We start from the raw sequence: 21,052 nt of genomic DNA, 5'->3' as shown, positions 1-21,052 counted from the left end.
TCTTATATTACTCACCACAATTTAATGACCCAATAAATGTTAAGTGTTATTTGTACTTAAAAGGACAGTAAAATGGCATTTAGTTAAATATGATAAGATTAGCCAAGAAAAAGGCTGTTGCAAAAAATGTACAGTAATTTTAAAAATCCCCTTATCCCCCCCCATAACATGAGCACTAACCTTAGATTTGACCTTTTAGCAAGACATATTTATATTACTTATACAAAACAGAAATATCTCCCCCAAAGATTGTTTTCTGACCCCTCTCTCTAGCAGCATGTCCTTGAACTGCTTCATTCGAGCCTCCAGAGGGACAATGGCCCTTTCTCGGGCAGCTTTAATTTCAGCTTCCATGGCAGCTTCTTTCTCTGAGTCAATGTCTTTATTATCGTCTCTCCTATAAAAAATAAAATATAAGACATCAACTGACAAAATATTAATTCTCAGATCTTATTAGAAATCTTAAAATCAAAGGAATTTTCAAGACTCACTACTGAGCAGCATATTTTTGGCAAAAACAAATTATATTGAGGGCTTCAAATGAACTCTAAGGGATAAATAACTTTCATAATAACAAAATTAAAATGGGCTTCTAATGATTTACAATGGCTACACTATTAGGAAAAAAATACACCTTTAATGTGCTGTCTCTCCCTGACACTGGTTAATAACATAAAAAGGGAGCAACCTTACTTAAAAAAAAAAAGTTTAACACTGCAGTAAACCCCTATGTGTCAGAATCAAACAGCACAGAATATAATTTTTTTAGTTCTTGAAATATAGAAAAAACAGTATTTTCCAAAATGTTTTACATTATAAACACATAAAATATTTTGTAAAATCTAATAAAAATTGGTATTAAGTGGTATAATGTTTTAGTAATCTCAAACATTCATTTTAAAAATAAAACTAAAATATCTGCAATCTTGGCCAAGTGAATATGTAAGATATATACCTTACCTACCTGACTTTTTATTACTCACTTTCTGGGTGATAAGTTGAGATTTAAGTTGAAGGACAGGTCCCAGAGAGCAACATGGGCCCAGGAGTAGTTAGGTGGAATTAGAACTGTTCATCAATGACTAAACTACTTCTTGTTCCTCCAAAAATGCACCTCAGGGGTAAGGGCAACCCTGTTTCTGTGTGGTACTCAAGTGAAATTGTAAACATGGAATCACGGCACCTCTCAAGTATATGCACTATGAAAAAGGCCCATTCACGTAAATAATCCAAAAAAGTATGTAATTCAATAATATCTGGGTGTATTTTAGCAGATCTTCCTTCTTAAATATGATCTGCTAAGTATATTTTAAAAATTGGTTCTTATTCCCTATACAAACTTAAGGGAATTAGGAAAACAAAACATGTGGAAATTCAAAAGCATGCTATACAGGAAACTGTAGGTAGCCCCAGAGATTTAAATGGAACTAAGGCTAACCCACAAACACAAGTGAGAGGTACTTAGCAACTTAGGCAATGAATCAAAAGAAATAGAAGACATAGTCCGTGACCTGCAGGAACTTAGCGAGATAGTCTGTGACCTAAGATATGCACAAAACAAACAGGTAAAAGCAATTTCCCAAACAATATACCCTCTTATAATAATAATTTTAAAACTATTTAAATAGTTAAAGAGTTAAAAGACATCCAAGAAATAACTAATAAAAACAAATAACCTTTATAGAACTATACTAAATGAAAATGTCACAATACAAACTATCACTATCTATCTCAATAAAGGAAATAAAAGAAAAACTAAGCCAGGAAAAACAGGCTTTTAGCTTTGTACCTAAATAGAGAAGCTCGGGCAATCCACATAAAGGACTTCTTTGACATTCTCCTGATAAAAGCAGTTAAAAACCTTACAGAGTTGTCTATAAGAACAAACAATTAAAAACAACCTAAAAGTTTAACATCGTAGGAACATCCAAAATTATGGTACATAAACAGAATGAATACAGTCATTTATAATAATTAACAAAACAAATGTCTTATTCTAGGTTTTTTTTTTTTAAAAAAAAGCACAAAATCAGTTAATCACAACTAATAAAAATTACATTTTGTCAAGAACTAAAAAGTCAATTGCAAAAATGAGAATAGCTATGTTACGCTGATAAATTATGAGTGATTCTTTCATATCTTTTATGTTGTTGCCAATAAAGAAATTTTTTTAAAAAGAACTACCCTTTATAGGGGTTGTCCTACTGATTTCTTTGCCATAATTTGGCTGCATTCAATCTGTCCTTTTCAGATAAGGACTACGATTAAACAGTTCCTGTTAATGTCTTCAAACTTTCCTTTTTGCTGCTAAATAATGGTCCCATTCCCCATACATGCATACCCTCTACCCCATCCTTCCCCCCACCATAACATTTACATTTTACCCAACTCTAGAGCACTGGCCAAGCTAATGCCTCTACTTCTTAGCAGTCTCTTTCTCGCAGAGCACTTCCTAAGCTTATGGGTTCTCTCCTCACCAAGGAGTAATGACCAGACTCAAGGACTAGGTAAGTCGTAAGATAACCATATAAAGAGGGAGAAGTCTGTGTCTGTTTTTATGAGATCTCTGGAATGGTATCCATTGGGGTCTAAATGAGGGAGGAAACTAACTTTTCATAAAATTGAGACCTAATAAATTTCCAAAAAGAATTAATTCCAAAAGTATCATTTGGCTTCATAATACATATATGAATACCCAAATATTCTACAAATCTAGCAAAAGAAGGGACACATTTTCCACAATGAAAAACAAAGCTATTACTATCAGGCCTAAGAGAGCAATCATGTCTCCTAACAACATTCACATTACCTGTCCCTTCCAATCACAAATTATTACCAAATCGACTTTTAAAAGATATAATCTACCTCAATCAAATTGTATGTATTACTTACTTCCGTTTTTTTGCTTTAACAGGCTCATCTTCATTAATTTCTTCCATTAATTCTTGTTCCTCTTTAACTATAAGACAAAATTTAATTAAAATATTTAGGCATGAATCCTTCTGCTAATCACTACCAGAACACTTGCTTTAATAGTATTAAAAAGAAGCTGCAATTTATGGTTAGTTCACTCACTTGCACTCATAGAGAATTGCCACTTTTGGATCGACAGCATTGTCGGAGTTGGGTGCCCTGGCAAAAACATTTCAAATATTGTTACAAAGTCATTTGCATATATTTCACAAACTTTTCTTTTTAAAAATTACTGTTTACATAATATATTCACCTCTTAATATTCATCCCTTTATAAAACATTAAACAAAGCATAATTCTACACTTCCTCTATTTATCCTCCCTTTACATTAAATTTAATTCATTTTGAAATGTTTCTTGCCCAAACCTTAAATTTACAAATATATAAAATAAAGCTTTCTTGATTCAGGATTTACAGTACCTTTTAACAATGCACGTTAATGTATTTATCAAATGAATGAATCAAATATTTTAAAACAAATTCACGAAAAACAAAAGAAAATCACATATTGTTTCAACATCATTCAATACCATAGTTATAAAGTATTATTATCATACCTATAAAACAAGTATTGCTGAAGGTGAGCCTAGTACCTTCAGCACTAGATAGGCAAAGCTGCACTGACTCAGAAATTACTTATAATTCAGCATATATATAATGCATGAAAATGTCTCAATGACTATAAATGATACACACTAGGATTTATTTCATTAGAAGCATTAAATAATTCATTTATCTTGCTTCTATACCACTTGCGGGCCACAGTTCTATAAAAACACAATCATATCAATACAAGGGCAAATTACCAATAAGAAATACACAACAAAAATTACGTACAAATATCTGTACTCAATATATTAGTATGCCCTCTGAATATGAGGTAGATTAAAAGATAATCTCTTAGTAAGGTTTAGGTGTCTAGTCTCAGGAATATAAGGAGCTTACCATCTAATTCGAAAGATTGAGACTTTGTATTTTTAAAAAATTTGTACTGTATTATTTCAAGAAATATATTACTAGTCACAAAACGTGCTAAAAGGCCCACTGAGGAGCATTTTAGTAGTACTGATAAGCACTAAGCAAGCAGCAACACTACCAACCATATCTTGGACTAACCGAAAATCTTGAGTAGGACAATAAATTAAAGACACACATATTTTACAAAGCACAATCTTATCCAAATTCTCTCCATATTTTTCATCTCTATTATTTCATTCAAACTAGGATAGCAGTCTATTTTTTTCGAATGCTTCTCATGTTCTTTGAAAAATAAAGGGTTTCTAAATGCCCTCCACATTTTCTATCAAAATATGAAAAGAATGTTAAAATCAGTGGATAAATTCCTAATTTAAAACTTACTTAGTTTCTTCAATTCCTCCATTCCTTTTTTATGAGGGGGCTCCTGAATAATTTTGTCAACATCTGCCCTGCCAATCAGATCATCAGGTCGGTCCCACATAGAAAGACGAGTGGTGGGATTATAAAAGAAGACCCGCTCATCACCAGTCCAAACGACACACCTAAGAATTGATGCAAAATATCATTCTCTTATGTTACAGAACATATTTTACAGCTAGGACTTCTTTCAGCCTGTTACAAATAGGGAGATGAGGGTACCGAAGAACGACATGTTCTTATTACCAAAGTTATTTACAGAGAACCAAACATGGTTTTTACAAGATAACTGAATGACTCAAGCAAAAATAACAGATCAACATATTAACTGAGAAAACCAAGAAATGCAAAGCAATTTGTGATCAGAGATTAAAATGCTTAGGCATTTGGTTTGGCACACTCAATTTGAGAGTACTAAATTTTAAACTATCAGAAAGAATGAGTTTAATGGCAACAATAATACTATTAAGCAGTTCTAAAGCTAAAGAACAGACACAGCATCCTAGCTACTATAGTTCTTAATATTTCTTAACAAACCAAAACTACATACTGAAATGCAACCTTCTATGAAGACTTTAAGATCTAATTATATCTAAAATATAAAGTAAAGGGAAGGCCCAGCACGGTGGCTCAGGCCTGTAATTCTAACACTTTGGGAGGCCAAAGCAGGAGGATCACTTGAGCTCAGGAGTTTGAGACCAGCCTGGGCAACATGGTGAAACGCCATCTCTACAAAAAATTTTAATTAAAAAAATTAGCTGGATGTGGTTGCATGAGCTTGTAGACCCAGCTACTCAGGGCTGAGGTGGGAGGATCACCTGAGCCCGGGAGGTCAAGCCTGCAGTAAGCTGTGATCGCACCACTGCATTCCAGCCTGAGCAATAAAGTGAGACCCAGTCTCAAAAAAAAAAAAAAAAGTAAAGTACCAATTGCACTAGGGCATCATACACTGCAGCCCACTACAACCCATTGGTCCTGTTAATTACAGTTAGAAAACTCAAAGGAAAAAAAAACCACAACTACATTCAGACTCTGTATAGTATAGTCTTAATGAATAAACAGAAAGCAATACGGAGGACAGCCAAAATTTAGAGAAACAACTGCAAGGGAGTAAATCTCCCATTTCACCCACCTCATAGCTCTGCCCTGAGGGTGATCCCTGGTTGCAGAGTGGCATGGTTGCAGTAGCATGGTAGCTAAAACCCCAACAGAAACTAAGTCTATATGACCTGATCATCAAATTAATCAACAGTTGTCAAGTCCAAGGTAACTTACAAGTTGAAATGATCAGACTAAGCCTCCTATGTTAAGATAGTAAAAAACTTTAAAGCAACAATAACTATACCTCCCTGAGATAAAGAAAAACACACTTAAAATAAATGAAAAGAGTTCAGTAATGAAATATAAACTACAAAAAAAAAAAACCAAAAGGAAAATTTAGAAATTAAAAATAACTGAAATTAAATTTCACTGGATTGGCTCAAGACAGAATGGAGACGCCAGGAAACAATCAGTGAATTAGAAGATGGATCAGCTGGGCATGGTGGCTCACGCCCATACTTCTCACGCCTGCACTTTGAGATGCTGAGGTGCGAGGATCACTTGAAGCCAGCAGTTTGAAACCTGCCTGGGCAACAAAGTGAGACCCTCCATCTCTACAAAAAATAAAAAATTTTAAATTATCCAGGCGTGATGGCATGCACCTGTAGTCCCACCTACCCAGGAGGCAGGAGGCTGGGGCAGTGAGCTATGATCATGCCACTGTACTCCAGCCTGGGTGACAGAGCAAGACCCTGTCACTTAAAAAATAAAAATAAAAAATCAATAATTAACTATCTCATCTGAAGAACAGAGGAGGTGGGGATGGACCCCCAAGTCCGAAAATTAATGAGGACCACGAAGCTCCAAACTGAGGGGGTTTGGAGTTGGTTACTAGCTTTTCATGTACAATACTCAAACAGAGAAACCACAACCCAGGAATATATTCTTGGAATACAGACTGTTTTTATAACTTTGAAACCAAGTTAAATATTTTCCATAATTATTTTTTTTAAATGAGCCTGTGTAACAGTCAGTGGAATAATTATATAGAAATTATACAGAAAACAACTATTCCAAGTGCCTTTAAAACACAGTAATTTGATTATACATTCCTAGAGCAACAACAAAAACTATCTTCAGTAATTATATTGTTAGTGATAGTTTTGGTATTGTTACTCAGTGACATGTCTGAGAAAAGCAAATGAGTAATTAGGTCACTATCATTGAGAAACAGTATTTTCAGCAAGAAATGAGATACTGAAGATAGATGATGAGGTTCAATAAAAATCTTCAGGTAGATCTAAATGGCAAGTAATGGTATCAACTCATGCTGTATCTTTGAATGTGTATATCTTCCAGCTGGGTCTGCCAAAGAAGTCTAAAAATAATGACTAATTCAGTTGCAAACTATCCACTTCCCACAAAAATGCCAAGGGCCCCCTGCAGAAATGGCTCAGTCTAGGTCTGAGACAGGAAATATACAAGATAAGCCTAGAACATCTTGTCGCAGCAGAAAGCAGGGAAGCTACAGAGGATTGTAACAAAAAAAAAAACCTAAAAAGTTAGCGCAAGAGGCTTCTCCTGACCAAAGATGAGACAATTTTAAACATCAATAAGGATAACAACTGCAATAGATTAAAAACATAGAAAATATATTTAAACCTATGAATAATACTCAAACCAACTCACTATTCTGAAAACTGCTAAGCCCTTCCCTTCCTATACAATTTGTACCTCTAAGTGACCAATGGTGATAAGGGGAAGTATCTCTCTATAAGCATCCCAGTTAATGAAAAGGGAATAAAAGAAATACATTACCACTACTTTCAACCCTTAATGCAGTTATGCCTAGTGTTCCATTATTGGAACGCTAAGCTTGTGGGATTTATATCCTACTGCTCAAGGTCATTGCCAAGGTCTGATTTTTCACAAAAAAAATTTGCAACCTTCGGCATAAATGGGTTAATGATTTAATCAATCTTGGCCAGAGTTTTTCAATCTTATACTGCTGACATATTGGGCTAGATAAGTAATTCTTGTTGGGAGCAGTCCCGTGCATAACAGGATGTTTAGAGCATCCCTGGCATCTATCTGCTAGACGCCACTAACACCCTCCAAGTTTTGACAACCAAAAATGTCTCCAGGCATTGCCAAACGTCCACTAGGGGCAAAATTACTCCTAGTTGAAAACATCTGATCTACGCAATAATCATCATCTCTTATGAACTAGGCTTGCCAAAAAGATTAAATCCGAATCTGATCACACTTCTAGACCTGCTTGCCTGTCTGTAGGAAATTCAGGAATGGAGGATCCTATTAGACAGTACCATGGGGACAAATTCAGACTTGGGAACACTATAGGAAAAACATTTATTTCTTCAATAACAAAAACAAGGAAAAGAAGTTAGAAGGGAACCTATAGATTACAAGACTTCAGAAACAAGCCAAATCATTGCAATGTGTGGATTGTATATAGATTAAATAAGTTGGAGCAGGAACAGGAAATGAAGCACAGATGTGGCAAAAGGAAGAAAAGGGAAAAACAAGATAAGAGAAAAAAAGAAGTAGACAGGCGTACCTCGGATATTGTGGGTTCAGCTCCAGACCAACGAAATACAGCAAATATTGCAATAAAGTAAATCTCAAAATTTTTGTATCCCACCATATACAAAAGTTATATTTACATCATGCTGTAGTCTATTTAGTGTGCAACATTATGTCCAAAAGAACCAATGTACATACTATAATTTAAAAATACTTTATTGCTAAAAAAATGCTATCATCTGAGCTTTCAGGGCATCATAATGTTTTTGCTGGTGGAGGGTCTTGCCTCAATCTCTTGATGGCTGAAGACTCATGAGGCTGGTGGTTGCTGATGACTGGGGTAGCTCTGGCAATTTCTTAAAATAAGACAAATATGAAGTTTTCTACATCAATTGACTCCCCCTTTCACAAAAGATTTCTCTGTAGCATGCAATGCTGTTTGATAGCATTTTACCTACAGTAGAGCTTCCTTAAAGTTTGGCATCAATCAAAATGGAAGCCCTGCTGCTGCTTTATCCACCAAGTTTATGTAATATTCTAAATCCCTTATTATTTCAACAATGTTCATGGCATCTTCACCAGTAGATTCTATCTCAAGAATTCACTTTCTTTGCTCATACATAAGACGCAACTCCTGACCCATTACAGTTTTCTCATAAAATTGCAGCAATTCTGGCTCATCTTCAGGCTCATTTCTAATACTAGTTCTCTTGCTATTTCCATCACATCTGCAGTGACTTCCTTCACTGAAGTCTTCAATTCCTCAAAATCATCCATGAGAGTTGGTATCAACTTCCTCCAAACTCCTGTTAATGTTAATATCTGGACCTCCTCCCATGAATCACCAGTGTTCTTAATGGCATCTACAATGGTGAATTGTTTACAGGTGACTTTGCCCAGATCCACCAGAGGAATCACAATCTACGGCAGCTATAGCCTGATGAAATCACAATCTATGGCAGCTATAGCCAGATCCACCAGAGGAATCACAATCTATGGCAGCTATAGCCTTATTACTTTCAGTAATAAGACCTGAAAGTCAAAATGACTCCTTGATCCATGGGCTGCAGATTGGATGTTGTTAGCGGCATGAAAACACCATTCATCTCCTTGTACATTTCCATCGCAGCTCTTGGGTGAAGAGGTGTTTTGTCAATGAACAGTAATATTTTGAGAAAAAAAAACAAACTTCTTTCTGAGCAGTAAGTCTCAACAGTGGGCTTAACTCAGTAAACCATGCTATCAACAGATATGCTGTTATCCAGGCTCTGCTGTTCCATTTATAAAGCACAAGCAGAGTAGATTTAACATCATTCTCAAGGGCCCTAGGATTTTCAAAATGGTAAATGAGCAGTGGCTTCAACTTAAAGTCACCAGAGAGATGGTGAGAGTCAGCCCATCCTTTGAAGCCAAGCAGTGACTTCTCTCTAGCTATCAAAGTCCTGGGATGGCATGTTCTCCCAATAGAAGGCTGTTTCGTCTACACTGAAAATCTCTTGTTTAGTGTAATTGCCCTCATCAATAACCTTAACTTGATCTTCTGGATAACTTGCTACAGCTTCTACATCAGCACGTGCTGCTTCCTCTTGCACTTATGTTATGGAGATGGCTTCTTACTTAAATCTCATGAACCAACCTCTGCTAGCTTCCAACTCTTTTCTGCAGCTTTCTCACCACTCTCAGCCTTCACAGAACTGAGGGCAAGTAGGGCATCTCTTGTGGATTAGGTTTTGGCTTAATGAAATGTTGTAGCTGGTTTGATCATCTATCCAGACCACTCAAACTTTCTCCATTATCAGGAATAAGGTTCTTATCATTCTTATGTTCACATGAATAGCACTTTTCATTTCCTTCTTTTGCATTCACAACTTGGCTATTTAGCCCAAAAGGCCTAGCTTTCAGCCTATCTCGGCTTTTGACATGCCTTCCTTACTAAGCTTAATCATGTTTAGTTTTTGACTTAAAGTGAGAGGTATGTAGCTGGGCATGGTGGCTCATGCCTGTAATCCCAGCACTTTGGGAGGCCAAGGTGGGCGGATCACGAGGTCAGGAGATCGAGACCATCCTGGCTAATACGGTGAAACCCCATCTCTACTAAAAATGCAAAAAATTAGCCAGGCGTGGTGGCGTGTAACTATAATCCCAGCTATTTGGGAAGCTGAGACAGGAGAATCGCTTGAACCCAGGAGGCGGAAGTTGCAGTGAACCAAGATCGCACCACTGCACTCCAGCCTGGGTGACAGAGCAAGACTCCGTCTCAAAACACACACACACATACACACACACACACACACACACACACACAAAGTGAGAGGTATGTGACTCTTCCTTTCACTTGAACACTTTGAGGGCATTATAGGGCTACTAATTGGCCTAATTTCAATATTGTTGTGTCTCAGGGAAAATGGACACCTGAGGAGAGGAAGAGAGATGGGGAACAGCCGGTCGGTGGAACAGTTAGATCACATACATTTATCAATTAGGTTCACCATCTTACATGGGTGTGGTTTGTGGCACCCCAAAACAATTACAACAGTAACATAAAAGATCACTGATCGCAGATCACTGTAACAGATATAAAAATAATGAAAAAGTTTGAAATATCCCAAGAATTACCAAAACGTAATACCGAGACACAAAATGAGCACATGCTGCTGAAGAAATGAAACCAAAAGGCATGTTAGATACAGGGTTGCCACAAAACTTTCAATTTTTAAAAACACAGCATCTATGAAGCACAAGATAGTGGAGCACTATAAAATGAGGTATGCCATACTTAGATTGAAAGACATAATTTTACACAATTCTATAAATTTAATCACATAGTGAGTAAACATGCAAAAACAAATTTAAAATATTTTAAACAAAAAGTAGATTCAGGATCTCACAGTGGTCATGTCTATAATTATGAAGAATACACATTAATGGAGAGTAGTACTAGGAAGACACTTGTAGTAATTGAACTTCAGTTTTGAATAACTCAAATACAACAAACAAAGGCCAAAATATTCAGTAGATAAAAACATATTTGACATACACTTTTTAAAGTACTTTTTCTTTCTACAAAATAAACCATGTAACAATCAAGTATGATTTTTAAAAATTACTACTTGAGGCCGGGCGTGGTGGCTCACACCTGTAATCCCAGCACTTTGGGAGGCCGAGGCGGGCGGATCACGAGGTCAAGAGATCGAGACCATCCTGGCCAACATGGTGAAACCCCGTCTCTACTAAAAATACAAAAATCAGCTGGGCATGGTGGCGTGTGCCTGTAGTCCCAGCTATTCGGGAAGCTAAGGCAGGAGAATCGCTTGAACTAGGGAGGTGGAGGTTGCAGTGAGCCCGGATCGTGCCACTGCACTGCAGCCCTGGTGACAGAGTGAGACTCCGTCTCAAAAAAAAAAAAAAAAAAAATTACTACTTGAGCCAAATACATACCATGGAGTACCAGGAATAGGAGCAGTAGCAACTGGCTTTGCCTTCTGGGCAGCCTTTTCTTCTTCAGTCATCTCCTCTTCTTTGGGCTCCTACAAGAAATGATATTACTCTAATTAGTATCACATTAACAATACCTGAATGTTCCATAAAAACATGAAGGTAAACAGCTCAAAGTGCAATCAACACAAAAATCTGCTGCTAGAATGAGAGGAGATTCTGAGTAGGAAGAAAGTTCTAAATCCTCATCCAACAGAAAGAGCTGAATTTCACAATAGCAGAACCCAGCAGCAGCAGCTTGTCCTGTCTTATAGACTCACTAACCATGTGCTTAGGAGCAGATATGGAGAACTACAGTACATACCTCTTCATTTAAGGTTGTTTCTTATTTCTGCTAGCTTTCCCACTACTGAAACACGACTACCACTGATCCTTCACTGAATAAAAAACTCTTTTAGTGCTATACATGGATCATGCTATGCAAGAACACAACAGCAGAAAGGACAGATAAAATATATCTAACATTCCCCAAGTAAGAAGTTACACTTATAATTTTAACAAATACCACTCAGTTTATAAGTCAGAAGGTTAGAGATCAGGTCCAAGCTCTGGTCCAAGGCCCTGTCTTTCTATGGATCTCAGTTTAGTACAAGAAGTAATTTAATGACACTTTCAAAGAAAAAACTGAATTAAGAACTTGCAAGAATCCTAAAATTTCAGAGATCAAATTTATAACAATTATTTTTAAATCTATCCAATAGATACTCAGATACAAGTAAGCTGTAGGAAACAATTAATGTGGCTCCCAGGTTAACGGGTCATGGCCCTTTACCTCCTTTATCTCCTTTATAGGCTCTTCTTTAGGATCCTCCTCCTCCGTCTCCATTGGCAGAGGCTCTTCAGAGGGTTCTTTAATTGGCTCTTTAATCTTCTCTTCTAACTTTTCTATGAAAAAAATTAAGATAATGTCACTCAAAGGTTTTGATGTAATTTTCTAAGAACTTTCAGAGAATAAGCAATTAAGATATTCCATTCCCAAGTATTAACCATGAAGATAAAATGTCCTTCCTTATAATATCTTTGATTTGAATCTTATGTAATGCACAACTTCAAATACCTTGCTATACCAATCAGGTAACTATCTGATTTGAAGATGACCTACTGACTTCGAAGGGACATTAAATCTTTCAGGTCATTCATATATCATTTGTAGCAATCATTCATTTTGCTAAAAGGGATAAGATACTAAGATACTTAGGAATAGAAAAGGGGGTTTGGTGAGCTGGGCACAATGACACATACCTATAATCCTCAGCTACCTGGGAAGCTGAGGCAGAAGGATTGCTTAAGCCCAGGAGTTCAAGACCAGCCTGGGCAACATAGTGAGGCTCTGTCTCAAATTTTAAAAACAACAATAATAATAGCAGCTTGTGATATAGAAAATTATGAATCTTCTACATCTAAGACCCTAAGGGCCTAAATTTTTTTCTTCAGAACACATATAAAAAACACATTCCTTCCTGATCTGTATTATCAATCTCAATGACGATTACAATAATTATGCAATATAATTAGAAAATTCCTAACAGTAAAAATATGTACATACATATGTACATATGTATAACCATTTCTCCAGATGGAAAAAAATGATGACAAACATGTAAGTAGAACTAGTTTTTAAAATAAATATTTATCAATTCAGTAAAAATAAACAATCCAACGACTGTGTAATTAGAAAATCCCTCAAATATGTTAAAAAGAAATTAACTCAGAATTTCAAATACCATTCTACTTATTACAGTTTATACTACTTTCCAAGTCATTAAAACCATTATATACCTTTTTCCTTTAGTTCTTGGGGTTTTTCCCAGGTTGATTCTAATGTTCTATTATTATAATAATATGTCTTCCCATCTGCTGTTTTATATTCAGTCCATTCAGAAACTGCTGTTGCTCCAGCTAAGGTAGCAGGTGAAGCTGCAATAGCAACCTGGGGATGTATCATGGGTACGATAGGAGGGGCCATTCCTGGCAATACACCTAAAAAAAGAATAATAAAAAATTAGATCCACAATCAAACCGCAATACAAAATAAAACTCTAAAATATGAGCTAAATCTTTCTATTAAATATTAATAAATGAATGGACCAGTTGGAACAAAACAAAAATCATATAAAAAGGTGACATAAAAATACCACTTAATTCTATTTCCCTGGATTTTTAGTTCTAATGCCTAAACTCAATTAGACACAGAAATTCAACCCTTAAAAACAGTCAGAAATTTGGATCTCACCTATGACAAAGTCTTAACATAATAAATATTTAAAAACATGGTATATTCTCTACTTATGAATAGAAATATATTTTTATAAAGATAATTTATCAAATTCTAATGAAGACAACAAACATATTTACTACAGATATTTCCTTAGGCAAAATTATTTTTAATTTTAAGGTAACTAAAAGGGTATGAATATTCTCAGTTTTATAGCAAATGACTGAGTTTATCGACTCTAAATGATTAACTCAAATATCCTTATACCCTTTGTTTACTCTTTTCCTAAGAGAAAGCAAAGCTCGTCTACTTTTTAGAAGACAAACCAAGATTTATATTTTTTACAAGACAGCTAAATAAGCTGGTAATATATAAATAAAATACTATTAAAATAAGGATATGTGAATCAAAACTGGAAAAAAAAAAGTCCTCAAATCCTATACTGAATTTTAAGTTTCAGGTAGTCATCTTACTTCAATAACTTTAAAATGTAAATGTATACTATACACATGTATTCACACACATATACTCACTAGCATGCAAGCATAATCACATCACTTTACACATGGAAATGTTTTTTTATTTAACTTAAAAACACACATCAAAAATAAAATTAAATGTTATGAATATGAGAATGAAGTTGTTTACACTTATTACATAAATTAAGATATAAAGTGATCTGACCTTATTTGTTTTTGTGAACCAAAGAAGCTAATACTACAGGCAATTGGGAAAATTAAGTGTTGGCCAAATATGACAACTGCATTTATACTGCTCATTAAAAAGAAAAATATAAAAATATCCACTCACTTGGGCAAAAAATAAATAAAAGGATAAACAACAACATTCACTACCATGCCAACTTACAGACAAAACAAACTAAGATGGTTTTAAAAATTACCGGTCTTGGTGGTAGCGACTGTCTTTACATACGGGCAGCTGACTATTTGCATCATTGCTACACCTGTAAAATGGATAAGCAAGCATACGTTGGAAAGCTGCCATTGTATGTCGGCTACCACTGGGATTCAGGGAAATAATTTACCACTACAATTTAGAATGCTATTTCCAATGAAAAAGACCAAGAATGGAGTAAAATTTCTTTCTGTTTGACATTTTGTGGGAAGTGCTGCCAAATCCAATGACACTAATTCTAAATGATACCATCAATTACCTTTTTATCAAACCAGCTCTGAACATATTGAAGGAGTCTTAAGAGTTTAAATTGAACAAAAGAAAGCCCCTTCATTACACATACATAACAAATTCTCATGTGGGACATTTTCCCACAGGACATCAAACCCATGCTGCTGTTGCTTAGATACCAGTAAAAGGCAGATGCAGCATGACACTGACAAGACACTTTCTCTATGCTGCCGCTAAGTTGAAACTACATGCAGGAGCTGAGGCATGGAGTACAACCATGCAGAAGTAAAAAAGGAATAAGCTAGGGGTGGTGAGGAGAGGAAGAAAGTAAGGTATGAGATGGATCCAAATATTCCACTGCAAATAATACTTTAAATAAAAGAAAGGCAAAGATGAAGAGGAAGGTAGCATTTCACTAATGCCAAAATATCCATGTTTAGTGCCTGCTCTATGGAACCCCATGGCCTTAGAACACTGTGGAAGCAGGCTAAAACATTAAGAAACATACAGCCCCTTTAATACCACTAATAAGTATTTGGGCTGATGGCTGCAGAAACTTCTATCATTTAAGCTGACTAAAGAAGTAGTACTTGTATTAAAGAATGAAAATTATGTACAGTTCTTAGAAGAATGAAGACTCATCATGATGCATTACAATGGTGATTTTTAAAAAGGGAATGAAAAGAAAAGCTGGAAAACTAAGACTGATTAACTGAGAAAATTAAAAACTTTTAGAGGAAAAGGGCAAAGTCTGAAGAAAAGTATGGGGGCAATAATTTTTACTTTTTTATTTTTTTCAGCTGAAAAAACTAAGCTTAGTTGGTACCCTATAAAAATTAAAAATAGTAACAATAAACTATTTTCCCCACTAAAGGACAGGAAAAAAATTTCTCCTACCTCTGAGACTAAAAGTAAAATTAAACTCCTGGGTTTGTATACAATTGAACTATGTTCACACACGCAAACGAAAATAGTGTCAATTATTGAAAAGTACCTTTATTTCTTAATTACTATTTTATATAAAGAATAAAGTAAACTTTCTATTAACTTTTAAAACTAAAATAAAAACACTGGATCATGAAAGCATGTTGAATAAAGTTATATGTATAATTTTATTTTCCCTAATGTTGAAAGAAAGCAATGGAAAAATTCATTTGGTTAAGGAAGTTACAGCATGGATTAAGTTTAATTAGTATAAATACTGCCATCTGCAGGAGCACTGAACCTACTAAACTCAGCACAGGAAATTCAATTCTTATGAACATATGAACTTTACTCTCAAAGACTGTTCTCCAAAACCATCTTCCAATAAATAATTTTAACTATACAACTTATGCAGAAGAAAATCAAATCTATTCATACATAGGCTTAACCACCATTATTAAAAATCAGTTGGGCTCGCAGAACTCTTCTATTTGACTATCAACATACAGACCATATAGAAAGGTCCTGTGTTTCTTCTCATGCTAAAAAGATACACTGAAGTTTCTCTCAAAGTGATTACATGCAGATTGTGAATACTCGCAAAATAAAAATCTAAATTTTTAACCTTTTTTTTTAGAGGGAGCTTTTGTTCCATTTTCCTACAACTCTGTCCTCAAATTATTATCTAAGAAATAAGAAAATTCCACTCAGCATTTTGGATGATTCCAATGTCACAGACAGTTAAGTTTCTTAAAATTCCAGATAAGATTTTATAGTTTTAGAAGTAGAACTCCTATAATCCTAGACCCATTTATCCAAACTCCACCGCCTACTCTTGTATTTTACCTAATTCTTCCACTCCTTCCCTTTATCTTGTTTGACCATCCGTTCCTCAATCATCCTCATGAGACCCATACAATACTATTTCAAAGAGAAATTAAGCCTCCAAGACAAATTACATACAAATCCTTCCCATTCACCTTATTGCTGAATTGAATTAAAAGGCAAAAACCAGGAGACACAAATCTCATTGTTTGTAAAACCAAAGATTTGGGGAAGAAAAAAACAAGTCTTCTTTGTCCTTGTTTTTTACTAAACACCTTGTAGGACTGAGTTAAAAGGGAAAATGAGAAAAGTGAACAAATATCAATACCAAAAAGTCTTAATAAACAAACTAATATTTGATGCTAATACATCTTTTTTTTTTTTGAGACAGAGTTTCGCTCTTGTTGTCCAGGCTGCAGTGCAATGGCGCGATCTCGGCTCACCGCAACCTCCACCTCCCAGGTTCAAGAAATTCTCCTGCCTCAGCCTCCCGAGTAGCTGGGCATGCACCACCACACCCGGCTAATTTTGTATTTTTAGTAGAGATGGGGTTTCTCCATGTTGAGGCTAGTCTCAAACTCCTGACCTCAGCTGATCCACCCACCTCGGCCTCCCAAAGTGCTGGGATTACAGGCGTAAGCCACCGTGCCCAGCCTAATATATCACTTTGTATGACACTCACTCTCTCCAAAGAAATCTTAGACTATCCAATTCAAGTTCTCTTCCAACTGACCCCCAAAATGTCACTAATGGCTGCTGTTTATTGAATGCCTTCTACTGCCAAACTTCACAGGTACTGCTTCATTTGGTGACTCAAATGGTCACCACCACCTGTCCAAATCTTTTTAATGATGGAGCAAGGATATGCTTGCTCCATATGACATCAAAATATGTCATCATATTTTGGGGAAAATATGACATCAAAATGAAGCTAGAGCCAGAGGGATTTTATTGTGAGAAACTTCTACTTTCTATAGAAATAAATTTTGCTATTGTGTACCTTTCATCCATTAGTCCTAATAAGAACCTCTAAAGAAAAGCAAAAGTTGTTCAAATGACAGCCTTTCAAAATACTTCAACAACATTATCATGCTACCTCTCAATCTTCCCTCTACAAAATGAGCAACCCCAACTCCTTCAGATCACTCAGAATCCACGATCTGGTCTTAATACTGTCCTTAACCCTAAAGCAGACCAAAATTACAAAAAGAGGTTGTGACAAATATCAGGCTATTCTCCATCTATGATTTAGTTTTCCCAGAAAAATTACACATAGAGAAAAGTATCCAGCTGCTTGTCTTAAATTTAATCTAGAAAAGGGATAATCCCTAATAGCAGGGAAAACATCTTTTGTTTTCTTTTTAAATGATTTGAATTTCTTAAACACCACATAATGGGCATTTAATTATCTAACACTACATCAACAATGTATACAAGGTTTTCCAAATTAAAAAAAAACCTGAAATTTTTGGTTTCTTTCTTGACAAGGTATATCTGAAGGTGCCCTTTTCAGAGCGGTCACAAAGAAAAAGACAACCAGTGCAATAGTGATAATTAAGATGTGTGCAAATCTAAGAAATAGCTGTATCACAACTGTATTCTTACACAGAAACGAGTATAAGAAAGTAGCAATAAGTGGATGGAATGTGAACTTGAGAGACAAGAGGCCTAAGTTCTATTCATCTTTGCTACAAACCAGCCCTGTGAACCTGACCTCTCTAAGGTACCAATACTTTCAACTATAACACAAGGAGAATGAACCATGGATCAAGGATTAAATGTGTTTGACAAAAACTAATGCATTCAAATTTGGAATGCCCAACCCTATCATTTTTAAACCCTATGGTAAGAATTCCACTCCACAATATTTCTTAATTCTTTCTCTAGTTTTAATGACTTCTCTTAAGACAATATAACACATTAATTCACCATAACAATTTAAACTTTTAAATGATGCACATTATGCTTTACTTCATAATTGTTATGAGGGAACCTTCTAGTTCCTGTTTTATATGAATTGTTTTATAGTTAAATCACTCACATTTTCTTCCCAGTATTAACATAGTTATTAAAAGCTTACTATCTGGATGTGGAGGGCACAGGCTCAAATCTCAACATCATCACTTATTAGCTATGTGACCTTGGGCAAGTAATTTAACCTGTCTGTGTACCTATCTCGTAACATGGGTTGTAAAAATTAAAGGAGTTAATGCATGTAACATGCTTACAACAGTGCACTGTATATAAATCATCCAACTTGTGTTAGCTATTGTGACGTGATTTCTCAACTTCATAAACTCAACCCTTCAAAAATATTGCATTTAGAACATTATTTACATGAAAAGATAATCATTTTTAACTCATTGAGGGCATTATCCAAAATAAGTGTAGCTTTAAATGTGGCTCTAATTTTAGGACATGTAAACAACAACAAAAAAAGGACATTTACCAAAACTTAAGAGAAAATATTGCAGTTAGCCATGAATCTTTCAAAAACGTTTCAAACAGGTGAGATTCAAGGCAAATTTCAAACGCAACAGACACATGAGAACAAACTAACTGACAATATGAAAACATAGCTGGAAAGACCATTATAATCTGTTGGTTTACCTGGAAGTGGAATTGGCATGCCAGGAAGGGGAACACGAAACGGAGGTACCATTACTGGTGGAAAAGCAGGTATTGCTGTTGTTGGCTGAGGTACTGAATGAGGAACAGCAGGAGGTAACGTCTGAGGGTGCGGCTGGGGAACGGTTTGCACAGGTGTGGCTGTAGGAGCAGGAGTTGAAACACTAACTGTAGGCGTGGCAACTGAAACAGCAGAACTTGGGGTCTGATCTTGTGTTGTGGGTGCTGATAAAAGATAAAACAAGAACATGTATCACTCCTTCATAAATCATTTTACTATATTCATTCATCATTCACACATTCAGTAATTTAAGTATTTAAGGGACCATTCTATGCACTGCAAGAAATTTGTCAAAAGGTCTCATCTTCAAGAAGCTTGAAAATAGTTAAATGAAATACAAAAATGAATACAAAGTAAAATGGGATAAACATATAGGAGTAAAAATCAAGACCCAAAGAACATTTCTAACTGTGAGAGGGTATAGAAAAGTTTATATTGGGATGCTGCGCCTTGAAAAATTAAGATTTCAACAAGAAAAAGAGCAGGAAGGGGGTAGAAGAAAAAAAAAACCAGTGAGAAAAGTATGAATAAGGCAAAGAGTAAAGAACCAAAAGGAATTGTTTAGAAAATTGAAGGCAAGCAATTAATGAGTGAAACAGTAGGCATACCAACAAAACTAGTGAGTTGTGTGGCTGGAAAGGTAGGCCAGAAGCAGAAATTAGAAACCCTTGAACAAAAGGCTAAGGAGTATGCCCTTAAATGGATAGGAAAAGGGCAGAACTTAGGTAAATATAGAGAAAATGATCTAGTAGAATACAAGACAAAATACATTAATGGTAGTTACCCTCTGTGTATGCCTCTTTCACATTTTACTATTAATATAATGTTTTGTTAGACTTTGAACTTTTTATAAGAATGCATTCACATTATTTATGTGATTTCATGAAGGTAAATGGGTATATAGCAAACTAAAGGTTCCTGTATGGAAGAGTAATAAACAGGTTTCATTTGATGAATTAACCTCACAGATGCATAGGAAGAAAATAACAGAAAAAGATAAGCAAATAACTAATGACTAACTGGATATGAATGAATGGAATCAAAAACAACTCAGGTTTATCTCATTATTTTAAAAAAATGAAATTTTTTTAAACTGAGGTTTCCATCGTGAGAGACCAGGAAAATGTGAAATTCAGGATCATTTGGGTTCTGCTAACACATTATTTTTAAATATCGAAAATAAAACATCCCATTCCTAGTAATTGCATTTAAAATCAAACTAAAAACTAAAATCCTTATTTCACACTTTTCAGTTTCAATTCTCACATGTTACAAAACAATTTTGTTATTTATTCATAACCCATCTAGTTCCAAAATAAAATTCATTTTGGTAATTCTTTGGTAACAAATACTTCATCTTTTTTTGATGTAAAGAAAAAAATGTCTACCTGTATTGGACTAAGAATGAATTTGTCAAATGAAATAAAATGAAAACAGTGCTTTCCCAATCTTTATGCCAACTTTGTTCTAAACAAAAGCACACTATTTAATACAAATCACGCAATAATCCAACTGACAACAAAATCTGTCAGTATCTTTTTCTAGCTTCTAATAATGAAAAACTCACTTAGGCTGGGAAGATGTGAGCAATTTCATACTTGTTAATGAGGGACTCACCTTGGCTAAATAGACAGCAGGGCCAAACAAGTATCTTCAGGGGCCCAGGAATGAATTGTTGGTCTAGCATAGACCTAGCCTTAGGGTACAGTATCATATTAATATAATTTTATAACAGTGTGAAAAATACAAAGTACATGCAACATTTGCCCAGTCCCATACATATACCATTTAGCATTTGTAATCT

General features: G+C 35.2%; 1 protein-coding gene across 11 annotated transcripts in view; it reads right to left on the bottom strand.

The window, feature by feature from the left end:
- TCERG1 (transcription elongation regulator 1) overlaps positions 1-21,052 on the bottom strand; it is a 64,189-nt gene that overhangs the window by 28,502 nt on the left and 14,635 nt on the right. For 3 of the 11 annotated variants that reach the window (XR_680390.5, XM_009449890.5, XM_009449888.5), the window contains exons 5-14: positions 19,170-19,412; positions 14,566-14,628; positions 13,229-13,429; positions 12,222-12,334; positions 11,393-11,481; positions 4,334-4,494; positions 3,076-3,132; positions 2,893-2,959; positions 1,790-1,840; positions 262-397 (exon numbers count right to left, since the gene is read on the bottom strand). Coding sequence is in view for 7 of the 11 variants with exons in the window: in XM_009449890.5 (XP_009448165.3) it covers positions 262-397; positions 1,790-1,840; positions 2,893-2,959; positions 3,076-3,132; positions 4,334-4,494; positions 11,393-11,481; positions 12,222-12,334; positions 13,229-13,429; positions 14,566-14,628; positions 19,170-19,412 (1,181 nt within the window). In the remaining 4 variants the exon portion in view is untranslated. The remainder of the gene's footprint in view (positions 1-261; positions 398-1,789; positions 1,841-2,892; positions 2,960-3,075; positions 3,133-4,333; positions 4,495-11,392; positions 11,482-12,221; positions 12,335-13,228; positions 13,430-14,565; positions 14,629-19,169; positions 19,413-21,052) is intronic. The other 8 variants (XR_010157356.1, XM_518017.8, XM_063811552.1 and 5 more) reach the window with 3 other exon arrangements.

The sequence above is a fragment of the Pan troglodytes genome, chromosome 4 (genome assembly GCF_028858775.2).
Source record: "Pan troglodytes isolate AG18354 chromosome 4, NHGRI_mPanTro3-v2.0_pri, whole genome shotgun sequence".
Classification (NCBI taxonomy): Eukaryota; Metazoa; Chordata; class Mammalia; order Primates; family Hominidae; genus Pan; species Pan troglodytes.
The sequence above is the reverse complement of the archived record's forward strand: the minus strand, read 5'-3'. Positions and strand labels throughout refer to the sequence as shown.